At 51.8% G+C, this 21,579-nt stretch overlaps 1 protein-coding gene across 1 annotated transcript in view; it reads right to left on the minus strand.

Moving 5' to 3' along the window:
• The window catches only part of MMEL1 (membrane metalloendopeptidase like 1), a 34,528-nt gene extending 16,045 nt beyond the window's left edge, over positions 1-18,483 (minus strand). Inside the window, exons 1-5 of the mRNA XM_067717747.1 lie at positions 18,333-18,483; positions 4,572-4,649; positions 3,804-3,863; positions 2,635-2,796; positions 2,421-2,458 (exon numbers count right to left, since the gene is read on the minus strand). Coding sequence (XP_067573848.1) covers positions 2,421-2,458; positions 2,635-2,796; positions 3,804-3,863; positions 4,572-4,649; positions 18,333-18,483 — 489 coding nt within the window. The remainder of the gene's footprint in view (positions 1-2,420; positions 2,459-2,634; positions 2,797-3,803; positions 3,864-4,571; positions 4,650-18,332) is intronic.
• Between the last annotated feature and the right edge of the window lie 3,096 nt (positions 18,484-21,579).

Consider the following 21,579-nt stretch of genomic DNA (forward strand, 5'->3'; position numbering starts at 1 on the left):
CACACATACACACAGACACACATATGCCTACACACATACATATACACATACATACGTACCCACATACACACATGCACATACAGACACACAGACACACACAGACATAATACCCATATACACACATATGTACACACACACACACACAACACACAAATACACACAGACACATGGACATACACACACATACACACAGACACACATATGCCTACACACATACATATACACATACATACGTACCCACATACACACATGCACATACAGACACACAGACACACACAGACATAATACCCATATACACACATATGTACACACACACACACACAACACACAAATACACACAGACACATGGACATACACACACATACACACACAGACACACATATGCCTACACACATACATATACACATACATACGTACCCACATACACACATGCACATACAGACACACAGACACACACAGACATAATACCCATATACACACATATGTACACACACACACACACAAAACACATAAATACACACAGACACATGGACATACACATACACACAGACACACATATGCCTACACACATACATATACACATACATACGTACCCACATACACACATGCACATACAGACACACAGACACACACAGACATAATACCCATATACACACATATGTACACACACACACAACACACAAATACACACAGACACATGGACATACACACATACACACAGACACACATATGCCTACACACATACATATACACATACATACGTACCCACATACACACATGCACATACAGACACACAGACACACACAGACATAATGCCCATATACACACATATGTACACACACATAGACACACACACACACAACACACAAATACACACAGACACATGGACATACACACACATACACACATATGCCCACACACATACATATACACATACATACGTACCCACATACACACATGCACATACAGACACACAGACACACACAGACATAATACCCATATACACACATATGTACACACACACACACACACAACACATAAATACACACAGACACATGGACATACACACACATACACACAGACACACATATGCCTACACACATACATATACACATACATACGTACCCACATACACACATGCACATACAGACACACAGACACACACAGACATAATACCCATATACACACATATGTACACACACACACAACACAACACACAAATACACACAGACACATGGACACACACACACATACACACAGACACACATATGCCTACACACATACATATACACATACATACGTACCCACATACACACATGCACATACAGACACACAGACACACACAGACATAATACCCATATACACACATATGTACACACACATAGACACACACACACACACAGGCATACAGACATATATATATACCCAAGCACACACACAGACATAATACACATATACGTGTACACACACATACACATACACACACGTTCCTACACACATGTGCATACACACACACAATAGACATGCATTTGATCTACACACACACACAATACACATATACGTGTACACACATATACACACAAAACACACACATACACACAGACACACACAGACACAGACACACAGGCACACAGAGTAAGATTTCCTCTCGGTCCTGCCTTCAGTCAGCCTCCTGCACCTTCTGCTGGGCCCATCACCGCACCTCCTGGTAAAATCCAGTTTCAGCAAGAACTCTGCGTGGCCGTTTTAACGAGAAGCCCCCCCGCCCCTTGAATATCTGATCCCTCTCGGTAGCTGACCGCAGTCCTCGCCCCTCACTGCCCCCAGGTGATGTCTGACTGCCTGGCCTGCCTTCGGCAAGAATCCCATTAGGTTAGTTTTGCCAGACACGCCCCCCCCATGTTTCCTGTTAGTAAAATCTTCCATTCACTGACGCCTCCTGCCCCTTGGCTATAAACCCTCACCTGCCTGCCCTCGCTGTATTTGCAGTGGAGCCCAATCTCCTTCCCCTCTTGCTAGACCCCACCGCGGTGATGCCTGCACCTACTGAGATGGCCCTGAAGAGTCTGCCTCTTACTGTCTTTACCAAGTGTCCTGAATAATGTTTCCTTCAAACCACACACAGGCACGCGCACACACACGCGTGTGCATTTCCCTGGGCACAGTGTGGCTGGCTGGGGTCAGGGTGTGAGCCGGTCCCGGGCAGCTGGCAGTCAGCCTGGACCCCATAGGGCACCTGGGCCCGGTGGCCAGCCAGGGGGAGCACACAGCTCCCACCGGCACGGCTCTGGAGAGGCGCCCACGCCACTGTGCTCTGTCTCAGGGCTATGGGGTGCTGGAACAGGGTCCTGGCGGGGCAGCTCCATCGGCCACTCACTCTCGTTCATGCAGGAGCGGTACAGCATCTTGGCCTTCTGTACAGCTGGCCGATCCTTGGTGGTAGAATTCTCCAGCACCCCTGTGGGCAGAGGAGAAACCGGACAGAGGCCTGAGGAGGCTGCTGGGGAGGCCAGGTCAAAGGTGCCCGTGTCCCTGCCGCACCCAGTGGAGGCCCTTATCCCAGGGGACTCCCCCTCCCCTGGGCCCACTGACCCGATGGGCCGTCCCCACTCCTTGGGTGGAGGCCACGCTCACCTTTGAGAATGATCTCCAGCTCATCCTGGAGGATGTCGAAGACGCTGTATCGCGAGCTGGTCTCGGGGATCACATGGCGCTGCAGCCAGCCCCCGCACGCGTACTGGTAGAAGTCGTCACAGGGCTTCTTGGACGGGTCCATGTTCTGGAGGATCCTGGCGGCTGCTCGTCCCCAGGTGGTGCAGAGGAAGAGGGGAGATCCGGTGTGGACAGCCCGGTGGGCTGTCGGGGATTCAATCACGGCCCTGTGCCCTCAGAAGCGTTAGTCAGCCCGGGACCTCAGGGAGGTCAGCAGCAGGGCCTCCACTTCTAAGGACCCCACTTATCAGCCACGTGAGCTCGGACCCCGTGACCTCTCCGATCCTCCGCTCACACATCTGCGAATCCGGGACGCCTGGGTCACACAGATGGCCAGGTGTTGGCCAAGCCCGCCCGGCTCACCGCGAGCGCTCAGCACTGGCCCTGCCCTGGAGCCCCCTCACCGGTCCGTGCGTCCGTGGGGGAGGGTGGCTCTCGCCCACCATAGGGGTTTGTTTTCTGTTGGAGCAGATGGGTTTGCTCCCAGAACCCCATGTGGCACGGACAGTGGGGCCCCCATGTTCCCGGCAGGATGCTTTCAGCAGAGGTGGCCAGGCTGGACCCCAAGCCAGGACCCTCCCTCGCCTTCTGTTCCACTTGGCTGGGACCTCACAGGGGGCAGCCCCACAGGAGTCCATCCACTACCCCAACGTGGGCAGAAAAATCACATTTCTGAGTTTTTACACTAGTGTTTCTTCATACCATTTTCACTGTGTTTTATCTGGAAATAATGGCACGTGGCGCCCAGTTTTAAGACAAATTCCTGGGAGACAACTTGAGAGAGTGTGTGTGTTTGTGTGACCTTCCTTCTGTAAGTGCAAAAAAGAGCGCCTGGGGTCCCTGTGCCAGCTTCACTGTGGTCACGGGGGCCTCTGCAGGCAGGGAGCAGCTTCCTGGGGTGCAGGGCAGGTGAGACACCCGCAGTAGAGTCCCTGCCCCCAGGCACATCCAGGGTCTGCCCACCAGCCAATGTCGCGTGTCGGGAGTGCGGTGGCTCCCCGTGGCCTCAAGCAGCGCCTGTGCCAGCATCACGGGGGGCCCCCGAGCCCCCTGGCAGGGCTGTGGGAGGCTCGGAGGGAAGGGGGGCTTACCTGCCATCACGCAGCCAGGGGTGGTGCAGGTTTCGCTTGCGTCCCTGGGCTTTTGGACGTCTGCCGGCAAGGAGTAGTGTGAGCACTTGGCGAGGATGGTCGGTGCCGGTGGGGCTGGCAGGGGTGGGCGGGGCACAGGTGGGGTGGGAAGGGATGGGGCCGGCAGGGTTAAACCTCGGCCACCCCCACCCCCATGGGCGGTCCAGCCTGGGCCCTGAGGGCATCTGGAGGGCAGCCTGCATCCTCCCTGGGTGGCCCAGTCCTGGGGCCTTAAGTGAGGGTAAGCTCATTCTGGCTTGACCCCTGCAGTGACCCCTGCAGTGACCCTGCAGTGACCTGTGATCCCCACAGCTGAGGGCTGAAGCTGGCCATTCTGCCCTCCTGCCTGTCGGCCCAGCCAGCCTCACCCATCAGGCGTCACCTCCTCCAGACAGCCTGCCTGTGCTGCCCCGTCCCTGCACGCACTTACTCTCTCCCAACCCCCCACCCCCTCACCTGCTGGTTGTATCAATGGGCAGCTGCAGAACCTCAGGAGCCGCTCCCTGAAACTGCCGGTTCCCAGGCGCCCAGGAAGCATTCTGCATCAGCAGGTGCTCACGGCTGCATCCCTGCCACTGCCCTTTCTTCCCACGGGACCCTGGTGCCCTGGGCAGGGCCCCCGTCCTGCCGCACACCCCAGGCCTGCAGTGGAACCCAGCCTGCCCATGCGGGGTGCCATTTCCTAGCACCCCCCTGCTCGGGTCGTGCTGGGAGGGAAGATGGGACTACCTCGGGGTGTTCGCTTTACAATGGTCTTCTCTTCCTTTGAGAAGCAAAGCCGGCTAGTAAAGAGTGGCAGCTGCTTCCCTGGGGAGAAACACAGAACTCAGCTCTCCTGCTGCCACCGCTTCCCGGGTGCCTTGGGGCCGACCTGGGGCAGCACAGGCATTATCCTGCGGAGGGGGTCCTGGGGGCTCTGGGGATTCCTTGTGTAGGGCTGTGGCCCCTTCCCGCTGTAGTGAGGGCTGGTCACCAGGCACACCAAGACACAGGGGCTCCAGCAGAACTCAAATCTGAGCAGAGGGGGAGGCCCGCCGGCCCTGGGGCCGCAGCTGCTGGGCCCAGAGGGGTCCTGAGGCAGGACCTCTCCCCTAAGAAGTGCTCTCTGACATCCTCCTCTACCGCGGGGCCACGGGCCTCACCCAGGCGGGGGTGGGCAGCCCCTGGGGTCTACCAAGACAGGGACGATAAGCCCTTTAAGGGGGAAAGGATGTCCTCTGGGGGGAATCTTCCTGGCCCACTGGCCTCAGCTCCAGCCCCTCCACCTGTGCAGGCAGCTGAAAGTGCAAAGCTGCCCTCTCTCATTTGTCCACTACGTAGGGGGGCGGGCACGGCCTGGAGGGGGTGCAGGAAGGGGGCGTGAGTGCAGGGAAGGGGGTCAGGTCCAGGGAAAGAGTCCACCAGGCATGGCCACCTTCCCCACCAGGGAGACCCACGGAGAGGTGGGCAGGAGGGAACAGGGCCTCATTCAGGTCAGGGCTGTGGGCAAGCCTGGGACCCGGTTCAGCCCGGCCCCTGAGACCGCAGAGGGTGTAGGAGGCCCTGAATGTGCTGGGTGTCCCCTGGGGGCCTGGCCATTGGAGGGAGTGTTTATGAGATGTGTGATCTGGGGGGTGGGGGTGTGGGGAGAGGTGTTTCTCCTCCACCTGTTAGTGGCTGTTCTTTCCACCCATCCATTTGTTCGTCCATGAATCCAACATTTGCTAATATTATCAACCAGCCCTGGTGCTGGGCTCTGGAGATTCAGACCTGAGTCCCACACGGGCACTGCCCTTAAGGGGCCCCCAGTCCAGTGGAAAAGGAGAAAAGTGATGCATAGATTGAGGCAAACTGTGGACGGTCCCATGGATCAGAAACAGAAATGCAGTGCTCAGTGGGTGCTACGTCTGTCTGCCCCACGGGCATCTGCCAGTCTCAGCAACCCAGAGCCTCTGGACAAGGGCCACGCCCTCGGTGGAAGAGTGGACTAGGCATCTGAGCTCTGGCCAAAGAGATGGTGGGGGAGAAGGGGTCTTTGCTTCTGATTAGGATGCAGAAAGTCTAAGCAGACTGTGGCTATTTCACCTGCAACCGGGGCAGGAGGAGGGGCAGGAGTGGGGGGATTTTTAACAAGCCCTTTGCTCCTGCCCGTGGGCTGGAGGGAGGGATCCGGGTTCCAAGGAGCCCCCTGTCACACAAGGCTCTGGTTCCTGCTCTGGGGCCTCCCATAATGCATGGCGGTGATGCAGGTGAAGGCAGGGCCAGGGCAGGAAAGCTGGGAGAAATCCTCCTTCATGAGGAAACAGGCAAATGTGACCCATGACCAAGAAGAAAACCCCAAAACAGTTCAAAGTGGATTCGTTGGTGACCAGGTGTCAGAGTTAGCAGACAAAGTCTTTAAACTCACCATGATAATTAAGATAAAGGGTCTTGTACAAAAGACGGAAAAATATGTAGATAGATGGTGAATTTTACCAGACAAATGGGAATTCTAAAAAAGAACTAAATGGAAATGTAATAGAAAGAGTGAGGAATTCATTTTTTGGGTTTAAAAACACACTGAATACTGCAAAAGAAAGTATTAGTGTCAGCATATATAGGTCAGTATCAATGATCCAACCTGAAGCACAAAGGAAAAAGATAAAAAAACCGAACGGAGAAAAACATCTAAAAAACACCCAGAGCTGACATGGTAGTTAACAGTGAGAGACTGGGTGATTTCCCCTAAGCCTGGGGACAGGCAGCACTGTCCTCTCTCATCTCTCCTATCCAACATCACATGAGAGGTCCTGCTGGTTCAATATGACAAGAAAAGGAAATATAGGTAACACAGACCGGAAAGGAAGTAATAAAACTCTATTTGCAGATGACATGGTCATCTATGTAGAAAATCCCAAAGAATCAAGCGAAACAAAACAAAACAAAACAAAACAAAACAACAACAACAACAACAAAAAAACCTCCTGGAACTAATAAGAGATGATAGTAGGTGGCAGGATACAAGATTAATATACAAATTGCTTTCTTATATATTAGCAATGAACAACTGGAATTTGAAAATTTCAAAGCAATACCACTTACAATAGCACCTAAAAAATGAAAAAGTTAAGTATAAATCTAACAAAATATGTACAGGACCTATATGTGGAAAACTATAAAACACTGATGAAAAAAATCAAATATGTAAAGAAATGGAAAAATATTCCGTGTTCACGGACTGGAAGACAGCATTATTAAGATGTTGATTCTTCTTAACTTGATCTACAGATTCAAAATAATTCCAATCAAAATCCCAGCAAGCTATTTTGTATTTATTGACCAACTGATTCTGAAGTTTGTATGGAAAGGCTCAAGTAGCTAGAACAGACAACAACAATGAAGAAGAATGAAGTTGGAGAGACACATGACTTGATTTCAAGACTTACGATAAGGCTACAAGTAATCAAGATGGCATAGTATTGGCAAAAGAAGAGACAAATAGATCAATGCAACAGAATAGAGAGCCCAGAAATGGACCCACACAAATACAGTCAACTAACCTTTGACAGAGGAGCAAAGGCAATTCGATGGAGAAAGTATAGCCATTCAATAAATGCTCCAAAAGGAAAATTGGACATTCAGATACAAAAACAAACCAAAAAAATTAGACACAGGCCTTATGCCTTACACAAAAATTAACTAAAAATAAACCACAGACATAAATATAATATGCACAACTGTAAAACTTCTTGAAGAAGACAGGAGAAAACCTACATGACTTTGGGTTTGGTGACGACTTTTAAAATACGACACAAATAGCATGATCCATGAAAGAAAAACTCGACAAGTGAGGCTTCATTGAAGTGCTGACAAGTTGTTTTCTAAATTGTTGAATAAATAAAAAATGGGGGTGGTGGTGGAATAGACAAGTCTTCCAAACAGAAGAATTCCAAATAGATTACACAGATACTCCATTTCTAAGGATGTGTAGTGTAACTCCCCACCCCTTAAGTTTGGGCTGCATGTGCTGCCTTCCTTCCAAAGAGGACAGTGTGGAAAGAGAGGGGACAAAGGTACCTATACAGTGGAAAAAGCTGACAAACACTACCTCAAGCCATGTGATCAAGGTTGACATCAATGTGGTAAGTCACTGAAATTATGTCCCCTTGGTCTGTAGGCTTCCTCCCCAAAACATCACCCCAGTCTGAACATCAGACAAATGAGAGACATTCTACAAAATACCTGGCCAGTCCTCCTAAAAACTGTCAAGATCATAAAAATCAAGGGAAGGCTGAGAAACCATCACAGCCAAGAGTCCAAGGAGATTTGCTAACTAAGTCATGTGGGGTCCTGGGACAGAAAAGGACATGAGGGGAAAACTGAGGAAATATGAATAAAGCATGGACTGGGTTAATAGTAATATATAAACATTGGTTCATTACTTGTGACAGATGTATCACACTTATGTGATATAAGATGTGGTATGAAGTGTATGGGAATTGTGTACTCTCTTTGCAATAATTCTGTAAATCTAAAGCTGTTTTAAAATTTAGAAAAGTTGGACTTCCCTTGTGGTCCAGTGGTTAAGACTCCATGCTTCTTCCAATGCAAGGGGCCTGGGTTTAATCCCTGGTCAGGGAACTAAGATCCCACATGCCGTGTGGCATGGCCAAAAAAAGAAAAAGAAAAAGAAATTTAGAAAAATTACTTTGAAACAACATGAGCAGAGGATCTGAGATCTGTGGAACCATATTAAATAGCTTAGCATCCATGTAGCTAGAGCCCCACAGGAGAATGGTATGAGTCAGCAATCTTTGAAGAGATAATGGCTAATAATTTTTCAAAATTGATGAAAGACATAAGCCTATAGATCCAAGAAGGGCAGTATATCCCAAGCAGGATGAATACAAAGAAAACCACGCAAGCAGCAGCATCAAGTCAAGCTGCCAAGAACTATAGAGAATGAGATATTCATAAAAACAGTCAGAGGAGAAAAAAGACATTAATTCATGGGAGGTACAAGAAGAGTGACAGCTGGCTTCTCATCACAAACAGTGGTGGTCAGAAGACGATGGAACAAACTCTTGAATGGATGCTTGAAGAAAACAAACTAACTACCAACTTAGAATTCTATATCCAGCAAAAATATAGTAAAAAGTGAAAGTGAAATAAAGACATTTCAGGCAAAATCTGATAGAATTTGTCTCCATTACACAACACTCACTACAACAAATAACTAAAGAAAGTCTTCCCATAGAAAGAGCAGGTAACCAGTTGGGAGTCCAGGTTGGTGGGAAGGAATAATGACCAGGACCAGACAGGGGAGCGCAGGGTAAACAGGGTGAATGAAGCATTGTGGGAACCCAAACAGTGCATCTGATTGATCTGCTTCCAGTCTAGTCAGACGAAACCAGAACAAACACCCAACACTGGGGAGGTAAGTTCATGCCTTCTCCATGTTTATGTCCCCCTCCCATTTCCTCCACTGCATTTCCAGCGTGGGCTGCCATAACCTTCTGGTTGGGGGAAGTTCCTGGGGTAAGTTCATCTGATGCTACAGCTCAAGAGGATGCAGTGGGCTCTTGAGAAAACATTTCCAAAATTGAATGAGATGAGATCACCATGTTTGTGTACTTTGCCTTTAACTTACACCACCTCATTTGTGAGGGTCACCACCTCCATTTTTCTGATGAGAAAACTGACAGGCATGTGGGGTGATGCACCCACGGCCAGTCACTAGCCTTCTGAGCAAGAGAAGAGGCAAACAGCAATGCCTTTGACACAAAAGCTGAATAGAAATGAAGTCTTCCTCTAATGCTAAAATAGGATCAACAGGACACACAGCAAACAGAACCCAAACAGGGATATTTCCCCCCTTCATGATTCCAGAAGGGAGTAGACTTCCTTGTGCCCAGTTGACATGTGTCTACTCTTGTTCTTTTTTATATTTGCTTGAATAACTTCTGTAATATGCCAATTATTTTCACATAGACACTCTACATTAAAAATAACCAACAACCTGACATTTCCTTTGAAAGATCTGTTCTCCTAAAGGTTGGCCTTGAAGTGAATAATTTGTTTCCTCTTTCTGTCTCTCTCCTGTTCCTGTCTCTGTCTCTGTCTCTCCCTACCTAACAAAAGAGGGATACAAAGAACTTTATTGGGTGGAAAATAACCGTCCTTCCTGGAGAATGTATCATCACAGGCTGGTTGTCATGCAGGTGTGGAGTGTGAGCTTACATGACCCTGTGGTCAAGGAAACCACAAGCTGAGAAATTAAATTTAGGCTGGTAGCATTCCCAGGTGCCTGATGGAAACAAACACACATATTGTCTGGAGGGAAACTTAGCCCAAGTAACAAAGGCTTCTCGCAGATAAAGCCAATTTGAACATGGACTGAGGTTTATGAAAAGACCAGATTCTATGAGTGAGAAACAGCAAACAGCAGGACTAGAACCCCAAGGATTCATATTTGGGGATTATCTGACCCATAACATGTGGAAGCTGGCATCACAGGCCCCAAACCTCAATGTCTCTGTATCTGTGCCTTTGCACATGCCATTGTAGTTGCTTCCCCTGAAGGGGCAGAGAATATTTCCTCCCTCTCTTCACTGTGGGTTTGCCCCTATGGCTTTGGTAATAATGTACTCCAGCTCTGAGCCTAGGCCCTAAGTGTGCCATGAGCTTCTATTTGGAGAGTGACATGCTTGCTAGTCCTTGTAGGAGGATGAAATTCATGGAACAGCTGCCCCAGCTGAGGCTGACCTACATCAGCTGAGCCCTGCAGCCTACTGATGGATGTGTGTCATGATAAATAAGTGTTGTTTTAAGCCCCTGAGTATTGGGGTGATTTGTTAGGCAGCAGTGGCTAGCTGATGCAGAAATAACTCACGTATGTTTGAATCATTGAAAGAAATAAAAATTAAAAATGAGGGCAAAGAAAAAATTGAAAAAATCAATTTGTAAAAGAATCACTTGGAAACTCTAGAAATAAAAAACATGAAATTGTTGAAAATAATTTTTTTTTTTTAGAAAAAATCCAAAATGGATGGGTTAAGTGGCAGATACAACAGAGCTGAAGAGAGATTTAGTGAATTTGAATGTAGTTCTAAAGAATTTACCCAGAATGTGGGGCAAAATCAAAGAGATGGAAACTTTTCTCTAAAAGATATGGAAGATAGAGTGAGAAAAATTAAGTGCATATGTAATCATAACTTTAGGAGAAAATAAAGATAATGTGGGAGACACAATATTAAAAAGACAGTGGCTACAAGTTTCCAAAATTAATAAATGTCATTAGTGCTCGGATTCAAGAATCACAACAGATGTAAAGCAGAATAAATAAAAAGAGCTTCATAGTTAGACACCTCACGGTAAAAATGCACAGTCAGGGAGAAGACAGCTCAGAGGGGAAAAGTTCATCTGGCAAGAAGGCCAATTAGACTGAACCAGATTTCTGAACAGCAGCAACGGAAGTCAGAGACAGCGAAACTAAATCTTCAAGATATTGAGAACGTAACTAAGCCCAGATTTGTGTAACCAGTTAAACTATCACTGAAGGATGACTACCAAATAAAGTCATTTTCAAGTAAACAAAAATGAAGGTTTACAGTTGAAAGAGTATTTTGAAGCTGTGCTCCCCAAGTCTGCCTGATCACAAGAAAGGCCTCACATGCTGGTTACAGTACAGAATCGGGGGTCTTACCCTGTAAGATTTCCTGGTTCTGCCTAGGTTGAGTCCTGTTATGGACTCAACTTTTGTATCTTCTCCCCGCCACCCACCACTCCTATGTTGAAGTCCTAACCCCTAATGTGATTGCATTTGGCATTGGCACCTGTGAGGAGGTGAAGAAGGTTAAATAAGGTCATAAGGGTGGGGCCCTGATCCAGTAGGGCTGGTGTCTTATAAGAAGAGGAAGAGACACCAGAACTTGCTCTGTCCACCACATGAGGACACAGTGAGAAGGTGGCTGTCTGTAAGTCAAGAAGAGAGTCCTCACCAGGAACTGAACTGGCTGATACCCTGATGTTGGACTTCTGGGCTCCAGAACTAGAGGAAAATAGATTTCTGTTGCTTAAGTCACCCTGACTTATGGTATTTTGTTACAGTGGCCCAAGCAGATGGAGACAGGGTCCAAGGTCTGGATTTTTAACAATTGCCCCAGGTTACTCTGATTATCAAGCAAGATCAACAAATGCTGTGTCCTAATCAGTGTTTCCCAAACTTTAGTGCAGTTGAGTTACCTGGGGATTAAATGCAGATCCTAATCCAGTAGGCCTGAGATGGGGCCCGAGTCTCTGAATTTCTAACAAGCTCTCAGGTGAGGCCAACACCACTGGTCCACGGACACACTTTGTGTAGGAGTCTCCAAAAGCATGTACTTCAGAAAGAAGGTAAATGATTTCATAAGGGCTACCTGAGAAGTAGGAAGAATGATGAGCAAAGAAACTGATAAGGGACTTCCCTGGTGGTGCAGTGGTTAAGAATCCTCCTGCCAATGCAGGGGACATGGGTTTGACCCCTTGTCCGGGAAGATCCCACATGCTGTGGCAAAACTAAGCACATGCGCCACAACTACTCAGCCTGCGCTCTAGAGTCCATGAGCCACAACTACTGAGCCCATGTGCCACAACTACTGAAGCCTGTGCGTCTAGAGCCCGAGCTCTGAAACAAGAGAAGCCACTGCAATGAGAAGTCCACGCACCACAACGAAGAGAAGTCCCCGCTCGCCGCAGCTAGAGAAAGCCCGCACACAGCAACGAAGACCCAACAACAAAGACCCAACGCAACCAAAAGTAAATTAAAAAAAAAAAAAAAAAGAAACTGATAAGGACTTGGGAAAATCGAAATTAAATTGAGTATATTAGAGAATGTTGCCTATGTGCAGTAAATAAAAAATAAGATAGAAACCACGGACTTACCCACAATAACATGTGATCAGGGTGGAGGACGAGTTAAACTGTTCTAAATCCTTGTATTGTTTGGAAGAAATATGAAGATATTGACTAGCTGAATACCTTAAGTTAAATACGCATATAAAATTTAAGGTATATTACTTCTGCTCTCCACTTACAACATCAAAAGCCAACTAGAGTATCATTCCCTTTCTAACAACAGGAAAAACCCAGACAGTCTACAGAAATCACAGCTTTTCTGGAGCTCATCTAGGACCTGAGGTAAAAGGGTGACCAGGAAAACAGAGTGACACGTCCCACCAAGCAGAACTGAGAACTCTGACAGGACCTAGGAGTAAGAGGCAGTCACCACACAAGTGGGTAAGAAGAATCAGCTAACCTTTTAATGAATTCTTGAAGGCCAAGTGCGAGTTAGCCTGTCAGTGTGGAACAGCTGGAGCCTCAACACAGGGGGATTTTTTTTTTTTTTTTTTTTTTGCGGTACGCGGGCCTCTCACTGTTGTGGCCTCTCCCGTTGCGGAGCACAGGCTCCGGACGCGCAGGCCCAGCGGCCATGGCTCACGGGCCCAGCCGCTCCACGGCATGTGGGACCTTCCCGGACCGGGGCACGAACCCGTGTCCCCTGCACCGGCAGGCGGACTCTCAACCACTGCGCCACCAGGGAAGCCCCAACACAGGGGGATTTTGCACTCATTCACCAGTTATTTCCATGGATCCTTACCAGGTGTCAATGAGAAGAACTGGGGCAGGTCTCAGAAGACCAGAGAGTCCCCCTCAGTGGCACAGGCATGCAGGAGGTTATCTGCTTCTGCTGGGGTGCCAGCATGAGGCGTCTCCTCTTGTGGGACCCTCCTCTTGTGGGACCCTCCTCCTGTGGGACCCTCCTCCTGTGGGACCCTCCTCTTGTGGGACCCTCCTCTTGTGGGAAGCAAGAGCTTTAAACCACTGAGGGGAGCGCAGTAAACCTCTCACTCCCATGGACCAGGTGAAAACCCACTGGCCCAGAGGAGAGTCAGATATAAAAATCCTCTGCTCATGGGAGCGGCACAGGACACCCCTGTGGGCCCAGGATCCTAGACTGACATCAAGCTGAGGTCTGCTGCCACTAGGAGAGGGGCAGGGGACTCAGGCATGAGGCAAAGTTTGATGGACATGGGGATCGGGGCAGGGGTACTAAGACGCCCCCACTCCAAGACGGAGACGGGGCCAGGACACCAGAGATCCCCCACCCCAGCATGAGGCAAGCACTAAAAAGCAAGGGCAGCCCACCATCTGTGGAGGGGCAGAGGCATGGAGAACCCTCTGTGCTGCACACATCCAGGGACTGCTGAGAGCTGAGGCTGGAGCAGGAACAATGGGGAACCTCGGGCCCCCCCAGACCCATTTCTCTAAGAACAGGTAATCATTGCTCACAGCCAGAGAAAGGTGAAGTGTGTGGGGCACCGAGGGTGACAAAAGTGAAAACAAAACCCTGAATCAGCTGACTCCTGACTGGATGGATTCCATCTCTCACACTAACAGACAGAACAACTGTGCTTGTCTCTGGTGCAAATGCTGTTTACCTCAGCCTCTGCTCTTTCGCTGGGTGTTTAGCCTTCAGTAAAAATGTATCTCACACACACACACACACACACACACACACACACACACACAGGCAAGGAAAAACAATCCATTGCCATGAGATAAAGTAATCAATAGAACTAGACTCAGAGATAGCTCAGATACTGGCATTATCAGAGAAGGACTGCAAGATAACTATGGTTAATATGGTAATACGTTTCCATCCAATGGAAAAGGTGGATAACATGCATGAACAGACAAGACATTTCAACAAGAGATGGAAACTGTAAAAAAGAGGGAAATGGAAATAGCAGAAAGAAAACGCATGTTATTAGAGATGAAGGATTCCTTTGACTGGCTGACCAGCACACTGGATACAGCTGAGGAAAGAACCAGTGGAACTGAAGACTAATTAGGGTCAAACTCTTCAAACTGTATCACCAAGAGTAAAAGAATGAACGAAATCTGAACAGGGCACCCAAATACTGTGGGATAATATCAAACCATCCCACAGATATGTATATAGAGTCTGAGAGAGAGAGAGAGAGAGAGAGAGAGAGAGAGAGAGAGAGGGAAATGAAACTCCTTAAACAAGATAGCTATTGATGATAAGAAAACAAAATAATAACAAGGAAAGTAAATGTAATCCAACTATTCTTCATGGCTCAGCTGTGAAAAATGCTCAGGAGAACTATTGTAATGACGCATATGGATTTATCCAAAAGCAATGATGTACCTATACCAGGACAGTGGAAGCCTGGGTGGCTTAAGGAACTAAATCTGCCGCCCATTCGGGATGTCAATAACAATATGGATAGGGAATCAATGACAAATCTAATATTTTATTATTAAATCTGATCATAAATGGCATGACAGACATTTTTCTAAGTGTTATTGATGTATTAAATCATTGAACCCTCCAGTAAGCCTCTATGTTGTGTTCCATTTTACAGATAAGGAAACTGAGGCACAGAGGTGTGAAGAAAACCTTCCAAGGTCACACAGCTGGGATCCGGGGGGCTGGCAGCCCACCCAGGCTGTCAGATTCAGGAGCCTGGGTGTTAACCACAACCTTACGATGCCTCCCTGTGATCTAACACTGACGATAAAGAGAGAAGGGTCCAAAGATGAGGCTTAGACACTCCAGTCCAGGGGTTGGCAATATTTTTCTGTAAAAGGCCAGACAATATATGTTTTAGCCTTTGTGAGCCATATACAGACTCTGTCTCACCTATTCAACTTAGCGCTTGTAGCCTGAAAACATCCACGGACAATACATAAGTGAGTAGGCACAGCTGTGTTCCAATAAAGCTTTATTTACAAAAACAGGCAGTGGGCCAGATTTGGCCCACAGGCCATAGTTTGCAGACCTCTGCACTAGACAATGAATATGGCTCTTTCTGAGAAGCAGAATTCCAGGAGGCAGGATTGTGGGTGTAGGATTGTATTTCCCACTCAAAGTTTTATTCAAAAAACACTCAATTTTCTGAAAAAGGTTTATCTATAACTTTTGAAATAAATATTAAAACAAAAAACTAAGGTAACCATTAAAAGGATTAGAAATATAAAACTTTCAAGATAGTTGCAGGAAAACAGAGTGAAAAATAACAGATCAGTCCAAAAGAAGGTAAGGAAAGAGAAAGAAGAGGCATCAGAAACACAGAAGAACACAACAGAAAAAAATCGTACATTTCTGTGTGAATGCACATAGACTAAATCCTCCAGGTACAAGATGGGGACAAAATCCAGCTGCACACGGTTCCAAAAGACACACCTAAAGCTAAAGAGACAAAGTCTCAAAGAAAAAGGATGGAAAAAATAGAGAACAAATGCTAGTTCATATCAGACAAAACAGAAGTCAAAACAAAACATATTAAGGCAAAAGGCACAGTAAGATAGAAAGGGGCGCTACGTAATCATACGGAGTGAAGATACACTGATTCTAAATTTGCATCCACATAATAATGTGGCTTTTTTTTTTTTTTTGGCGGCGTCCTCGGCAGTGAGAGCACGGAGTCCTAACCACTGGACAGCCAGGAAATTCCCGTAGTTTAACCTTGAAATACACAAATTAGTACTTGGCATCACTACAAAGAAGACTGATAGTTCTCTAGGCCAAGGTTTTAGCCACACACATCTTTCAATAATTGAAAGGTCAAGAAAATGGAAAAAAACAAACATACAGACGATCTGATTGACCTAATGGAGGCGTCTAAACCTCTGTCTGTATCTCCACTTTCACTTAAGGGTGATTGTGTGCACTGCACGTGCACACGTGGATTATTTATAAAACTGACCGTGTGTTAGCCCTAAAGCAGGCCTCAGCAAAGACCAAAGAACCAACATCACATAAACCAGGGCTGCTGACAATAATGCAATTAAATTAGAAACCAATTTAAAAAGGTAACTAAGAAAAAGTCTCCAAGCATCTGGAAATTTTAAAAAGAGAGATTTCTAAATAACTCATAAATCAATGAAAAAACCCCACAAAACCATAGTGGATGAGAAAGTCTTTAGAAATAAATAATAATTCAGCATTTAAACTCTTCCACGGGCTCCATCAGGACCTGAGGCTGAGATCGGCTTGGGTCATTTCGGGGGGGGTAGGGGCACAGAGTCCTGCCTGAGGGGCCCTGGCAGAGACCCCACTTGTATTTAGGGGACCATGAGGAGGAGGCAGGCTGGGCAGGGAGGGTCCCTGCTGTCAGGCTGGTACCACCTAGATGAGGACTGGGGTGGGGTGGGGTGGGGTGGGGGGGGGGGTCAGCCCTGTCCCCTGGGAGCCTCTCAACCAGGTGTTTGCAGCCCAGTAGTCCCGAACAGAGGTTCCCTGGGGTCTGGGCTCTCCAGGGCTCTCCGAGCAGTGAGCGGTCCCTCCCCACATCCCGTGACCATGGAGATGCAGTGTCCATCGACCCTGCCAGGAGACCCGGAGGGGCCAGAGACGGCAGTGGCTGGCAGGGTCCGGCCAGGCACCTGGTCAGGTGGGAGCAACCCTGGGCAGGGGCCGTCCACCACATCTGTAGGCAGCACCCGCGCCTGGTTCTCAGAAACAGCCTTGCCCAGTGATGGATGGATGGTCCCACCACAGCGCAGGTGGCTCTGGCCAGTGAGGGAATATTCTAGTAACAACGCCTGTGCTGCCCTACTGTTGGGGCCGTGGGGAGGGCTTCTCCTGCAGATCCTCCTGAGTCCTGAGCCCACCCGTCCACCCACCCACCTGCAGGAGGAACCAACTGCATCTCCCAGCTGTGCCCGAGGCTGTGCCTGCTGGGAGTAAGGTGCCTCCGGGATTTGACCCAGGCCACCTGGTGCCCAGGTGCAGGCAGGCGAGCACCTCCCCCCGCCCCCGCAGTGCTTCCCGACGCAAGGGGGGAACAGTCCAGGTTCCTCCACGTTGGCCTTGGGGAGGGACTGTGAGTGGGGGTGTTCCTGCAGGGTGGCCCTGGCATTCCCATCTCCCTAGGACCCCGGCCTGGCCCCCACCCATCACTGTGCAAAAAGCAGGGCCTGGGAAGCCACGAGGCCCCGGGGACCCAGGCCTTCAGGAGGCCGCGAGGAGGATCCCAGCAGGTTCTCTGCAGGATGGCTGCCCGGGAGGCGGCAGGCGAGCCCCGCTGGCTGGAGGGATGCTGTGCCGCGGGTCCCCAGCGCTGGAGCGCGGGCTCCTGCTGCTGGGCAGGCCGGGAACTGCAGCGCCCTGTACGGCAGGGGAGGGGAGGGGGCCGCGCAGATGTGGCATGGGGAACCGCTCTGCCGCATCTCGGGAGTCCCGCAGGGCCCCGCCAGCCCAGAGCCAGCAGAACCAGCCTTGTGCCAGCCAGCGCCTGGGCGGAGCCTTCTGGAAGGGCCCCGGCCCCCACAGGTCAGTGCCCCTTCTCTCCAGGCTGCAGCACAGCCCGGCAGCCCCTGGTGCCCCGAGCAGACCCCACCTGCCCGCTCAATGGCTGGCTTATCCAGGTGGGCGGGCACGCAGACGTTGCCGAGGCCGCGTGGGGAAGAGGCGGTGAGCAGGGTGTCGGTGGCGGGCCCGAGGGGAGGGGCGCCCTCACTCACCTCTTCTGTCGGCGTAGAGGAGGCCCAGGGCGGCCAGGGCACCCGTCACCAGCAGCAGCAGTAGCAGCCCTCCCTCCAGGAAGCCTCGGCGCTTCTGCCCTGCGCAGCCTGCGATCTCCACCATCCCCACCGGGCTCTCGGGCTTCCTCATTGCAAGTCTCTAGACGGGGAAAGCGCACAGCTGAGAAACTCCAGGACCGAGGCCTGGGGCGGCGTCCACCCAGCCTGGGGCGCCAGGGCCCGCAGGACGGGCGTGGAGCTCCCGAGGCCCTGCCTGAGGCTGGCGGATGCTCAGCCCCTGTCTCCATCCCAAGGCCACGGCCGGCCTGTGCCTGAGGGCTTTCCTCTCTCTCTCCCCAGGCCAGCGTCTGAGTGCCGGGGGTGGGGCAGGACTGGCCTGCTGGCCCTGGTGGCCGTCCCTTCTGGAGGGAGTCCCCTCCAAGCTTGTTCTCTGGCCGGGGCTGGTCCGGGGCGGCTCCGCTCACAGCTTGTGGTGGGCACGCAGGACCCAGAGGCCCAGCTCCCAGGCTTGTCAAGGGGCTTCTGCAGCGGAGCCTGCCTGGGGTTCTTGTGCCGAGAAGTTGTGGGCCTGGGAGCATCAGGGACACGCTCTGGGAGGTGGCTTGGGCCACTGGGCTCCCTGCCCACTGTTCCTGCCTGGAGCCCAAGGGGCAAGGGGGAGGCGAGAATGACTGGAACCTACGCAGCGGTGACCACGCAGGCCACGACGGGCCCCGGCAGGGCAGCTCCAGGAGTCACCTGGCTGGCGTGCAGTTCCCGCCGTCTCCCCACCCTGTCACTACAGAAGGGACGCCTTCTCCAGCCAGCCAGGCGGTGACAGCCGGGCGGTGAGCAGCGGTGGAAGACACCCAGGGCTGCTGCTGTGTGCTGCTCCGGTCAGGTGGGGACAGCGGACCAAGGGCTGCACGTGCTCCTGGGTGTCCGTGTGTGTGCTCGTGTGCACGCCGCTCTTACTGGCACACAGAGCCCTGACCCAGAAATGTGCCCGGGCCCCGGGGGAGAGCTGGCTGCCCTGCCGAGCTTCAGTCCTCACACAAGCTCACGCTCCTGACGTCGGGGTTGGGGTTGGTGGGAGCCCAGCCCCGCCCCAGGACAGAGGACAGACCCTGTCCCACCCGCCCGCGCAGCCTGGAGATCGCCCAGGGCTGGGTTAGCTGTTCTCACCTGCTGGGGGGTGTGGGGGGGTTGGGTCTCTCAACCTCTGGCATCACCTGTCACATGACCCAAGCAGAGAGGAGAAGCCAGGCCCGCTCTGATTTCAGGAGCCCCTTGGCCCCCATCACCTCTCTCTGCACTCCCCACCCCGGACCCCCACCTGAGCCCCTCGCTCCCGGAAGTCCACGCTCAAGGTCACCTCAGCTAGACCTTCTCCGGGCCCACCTGCCCCCAGACCTGACCTGCTTCACCACCTCGCCTGCGGCTCAGCCTCTACGGCCCTTATTTCTACTTCTGTTGCCCACCGCCCCCTTGGGAACGTCAGTGCCAGGGGCAGGGGGCTCCTTCTGCCTGGTCCCCAGGACCCAGACAGGTGCCCACGACCTTGGAGGCGTCCATCGACGGCTGTCGAATGAATGAATGGCCGGGTCCGAGCCTCGCCTGGCACTTGTGGCTCTGGGGTCACTAGCGTCTTCTTTCTCTGAGCAGAACTAGAGTCCGCTCATCACTCAGTTAATCCACTTCACTCTGTCCTGCTGACTCCCGGGGTGCTGGGCTGCCTGCCCCACGGCCTGGGAAGTGGGCCGGCGCTTGGAGAGTGTTCCCCCCGCCGCACCGCCAGGAAAGCTGGCCCGGCTCACCTGCGGGTCTCTCAGAAAGGCCGCTACCCACAGGCAGGTCTCGGAAGGCGGGGTCGGGAGGGCTCCCAGGGGTGGGGCTGTGAGAGGCCAGTGTGGCTCCTTCCGGGCCCCCTTTGTGATGCGGTCATGGGTTCTCTGGAGGCCTGGACCGCCCCCTGCTCACAGCTGCCAGGTTCCATCCGGGCTTGGTGTGGGGGGAGGGGCACGAGGCTCCCTGCTGAGTGGCGCCCCCCGGAGGCTGAGGACCCTGCCTCCCGGCCCTCCTTCCTCCCTCCCTTCGGAGTCCGGAGGGGCCACACGGTTCCTGGGAAGGAAGGCCAGACCCCTCTCCTCACCCTGCCCGCCTTGCCCGAGAGAGGTCGGAACCAGAGAAGCACGCGGGCCGCGGGGTCCTTTCCCTTCCATCTCCAGTGAGGCTGGTGGGTTCTGGGGGTCTTGCCGGGGTGTCAGGGGAAGAGGCGTCCCTGCTCATCATGACGGGGGTGGTCTGCACCCAGAGACACCCACATTCAGCTGGCGTGGGGCTCGGCTGCCTCTCCGCCCCTGGGGGTCTCGAGGCTCAGACCCTAACCCCTAGGAGGCAGGCGGCCCAGCTGGGGGACAGGAGGGGCCCTCCGGGCTTCGCAGAGGCACCCCAGTGCTTCAGAGCGTTAGGCGGGTGCCCCTGGCCCAGGGCTGGAGGCCGGGTTGGGGGGCTCTGCGTGGAGTGGGCCCCAGTCAGGACCCAGATGTCCCTTCTTTGGGCCCAAGTCGGTCATCAGCATGGTTCTGCCTCCGTTTCAGAATCCCACGGACGGAGGGATCCTCCCAGGCCCCTGGGACTCTGTAAGGGTGTCCAAGGCCAGGGGCCAGGCCACAGAGCCAGGGGTGTGGGGGTACACAGCCGCTCATGCCACCCCTCACCAGAAGGCCCGCACTGGGCCTTGTTGGAATATTCCAGTCCACGTTCAGGTGGCCTCTTGGGTTGGCCCCTCCCTGGGAGGAGGGCAGCACTTCCGGGGCTCAGATCCAGAACCCACCCCGACCCCCAGGCAAGGCTCTCCTCAGCCCCCGGCTGCCCTGGCAGCCCTCCACTCCCCCGAACCCAGCCAGAGCGAGGGGCTGGCAGCCTGGCCTGGAAGCTGTCTGGGCTGCTGGCCTGAATGGGGATGAGGTCAAGGTCAGGGGACTGAGAAGCTGCAACTGCCCTTCCTGGGAGCCAGAGGTGGGTCAGGGTCCAGCCTGCCAGCTAGAGACTCCTTCCCAGAGTGTGACGGCCTTGGGGACCTACGCTCCATGCAGTGCAGCCAGAGCGGCCCCCATCCCTGCCAGAGGCTGCGTGGATGCAGAGGCTGGCTGGTCTCAGGAGCTCAGCTGCGCTTTCCCACCCACACTGCCCCGTTCCGGGTCCTCCCCGTCTGTAGCTCCATCAGTGAAAGATAGAAACTTTG

This window comes from Pseudorca crassidens, chromosome 2, assembly GCF_039906515.1.
Source record: "Pseudorca crassidens isolate mPseCra1 chromosome 2, mPseCra1.hap1, whole genome shotgun sequence".
Taxonomy (NCBI): domain Eukaryota; kingdom Metazoa; phylum Chordata; class Mammalia; order Artiodactyla; family Delphinidae; genus Pseudorca; species Pseudorca crassidens.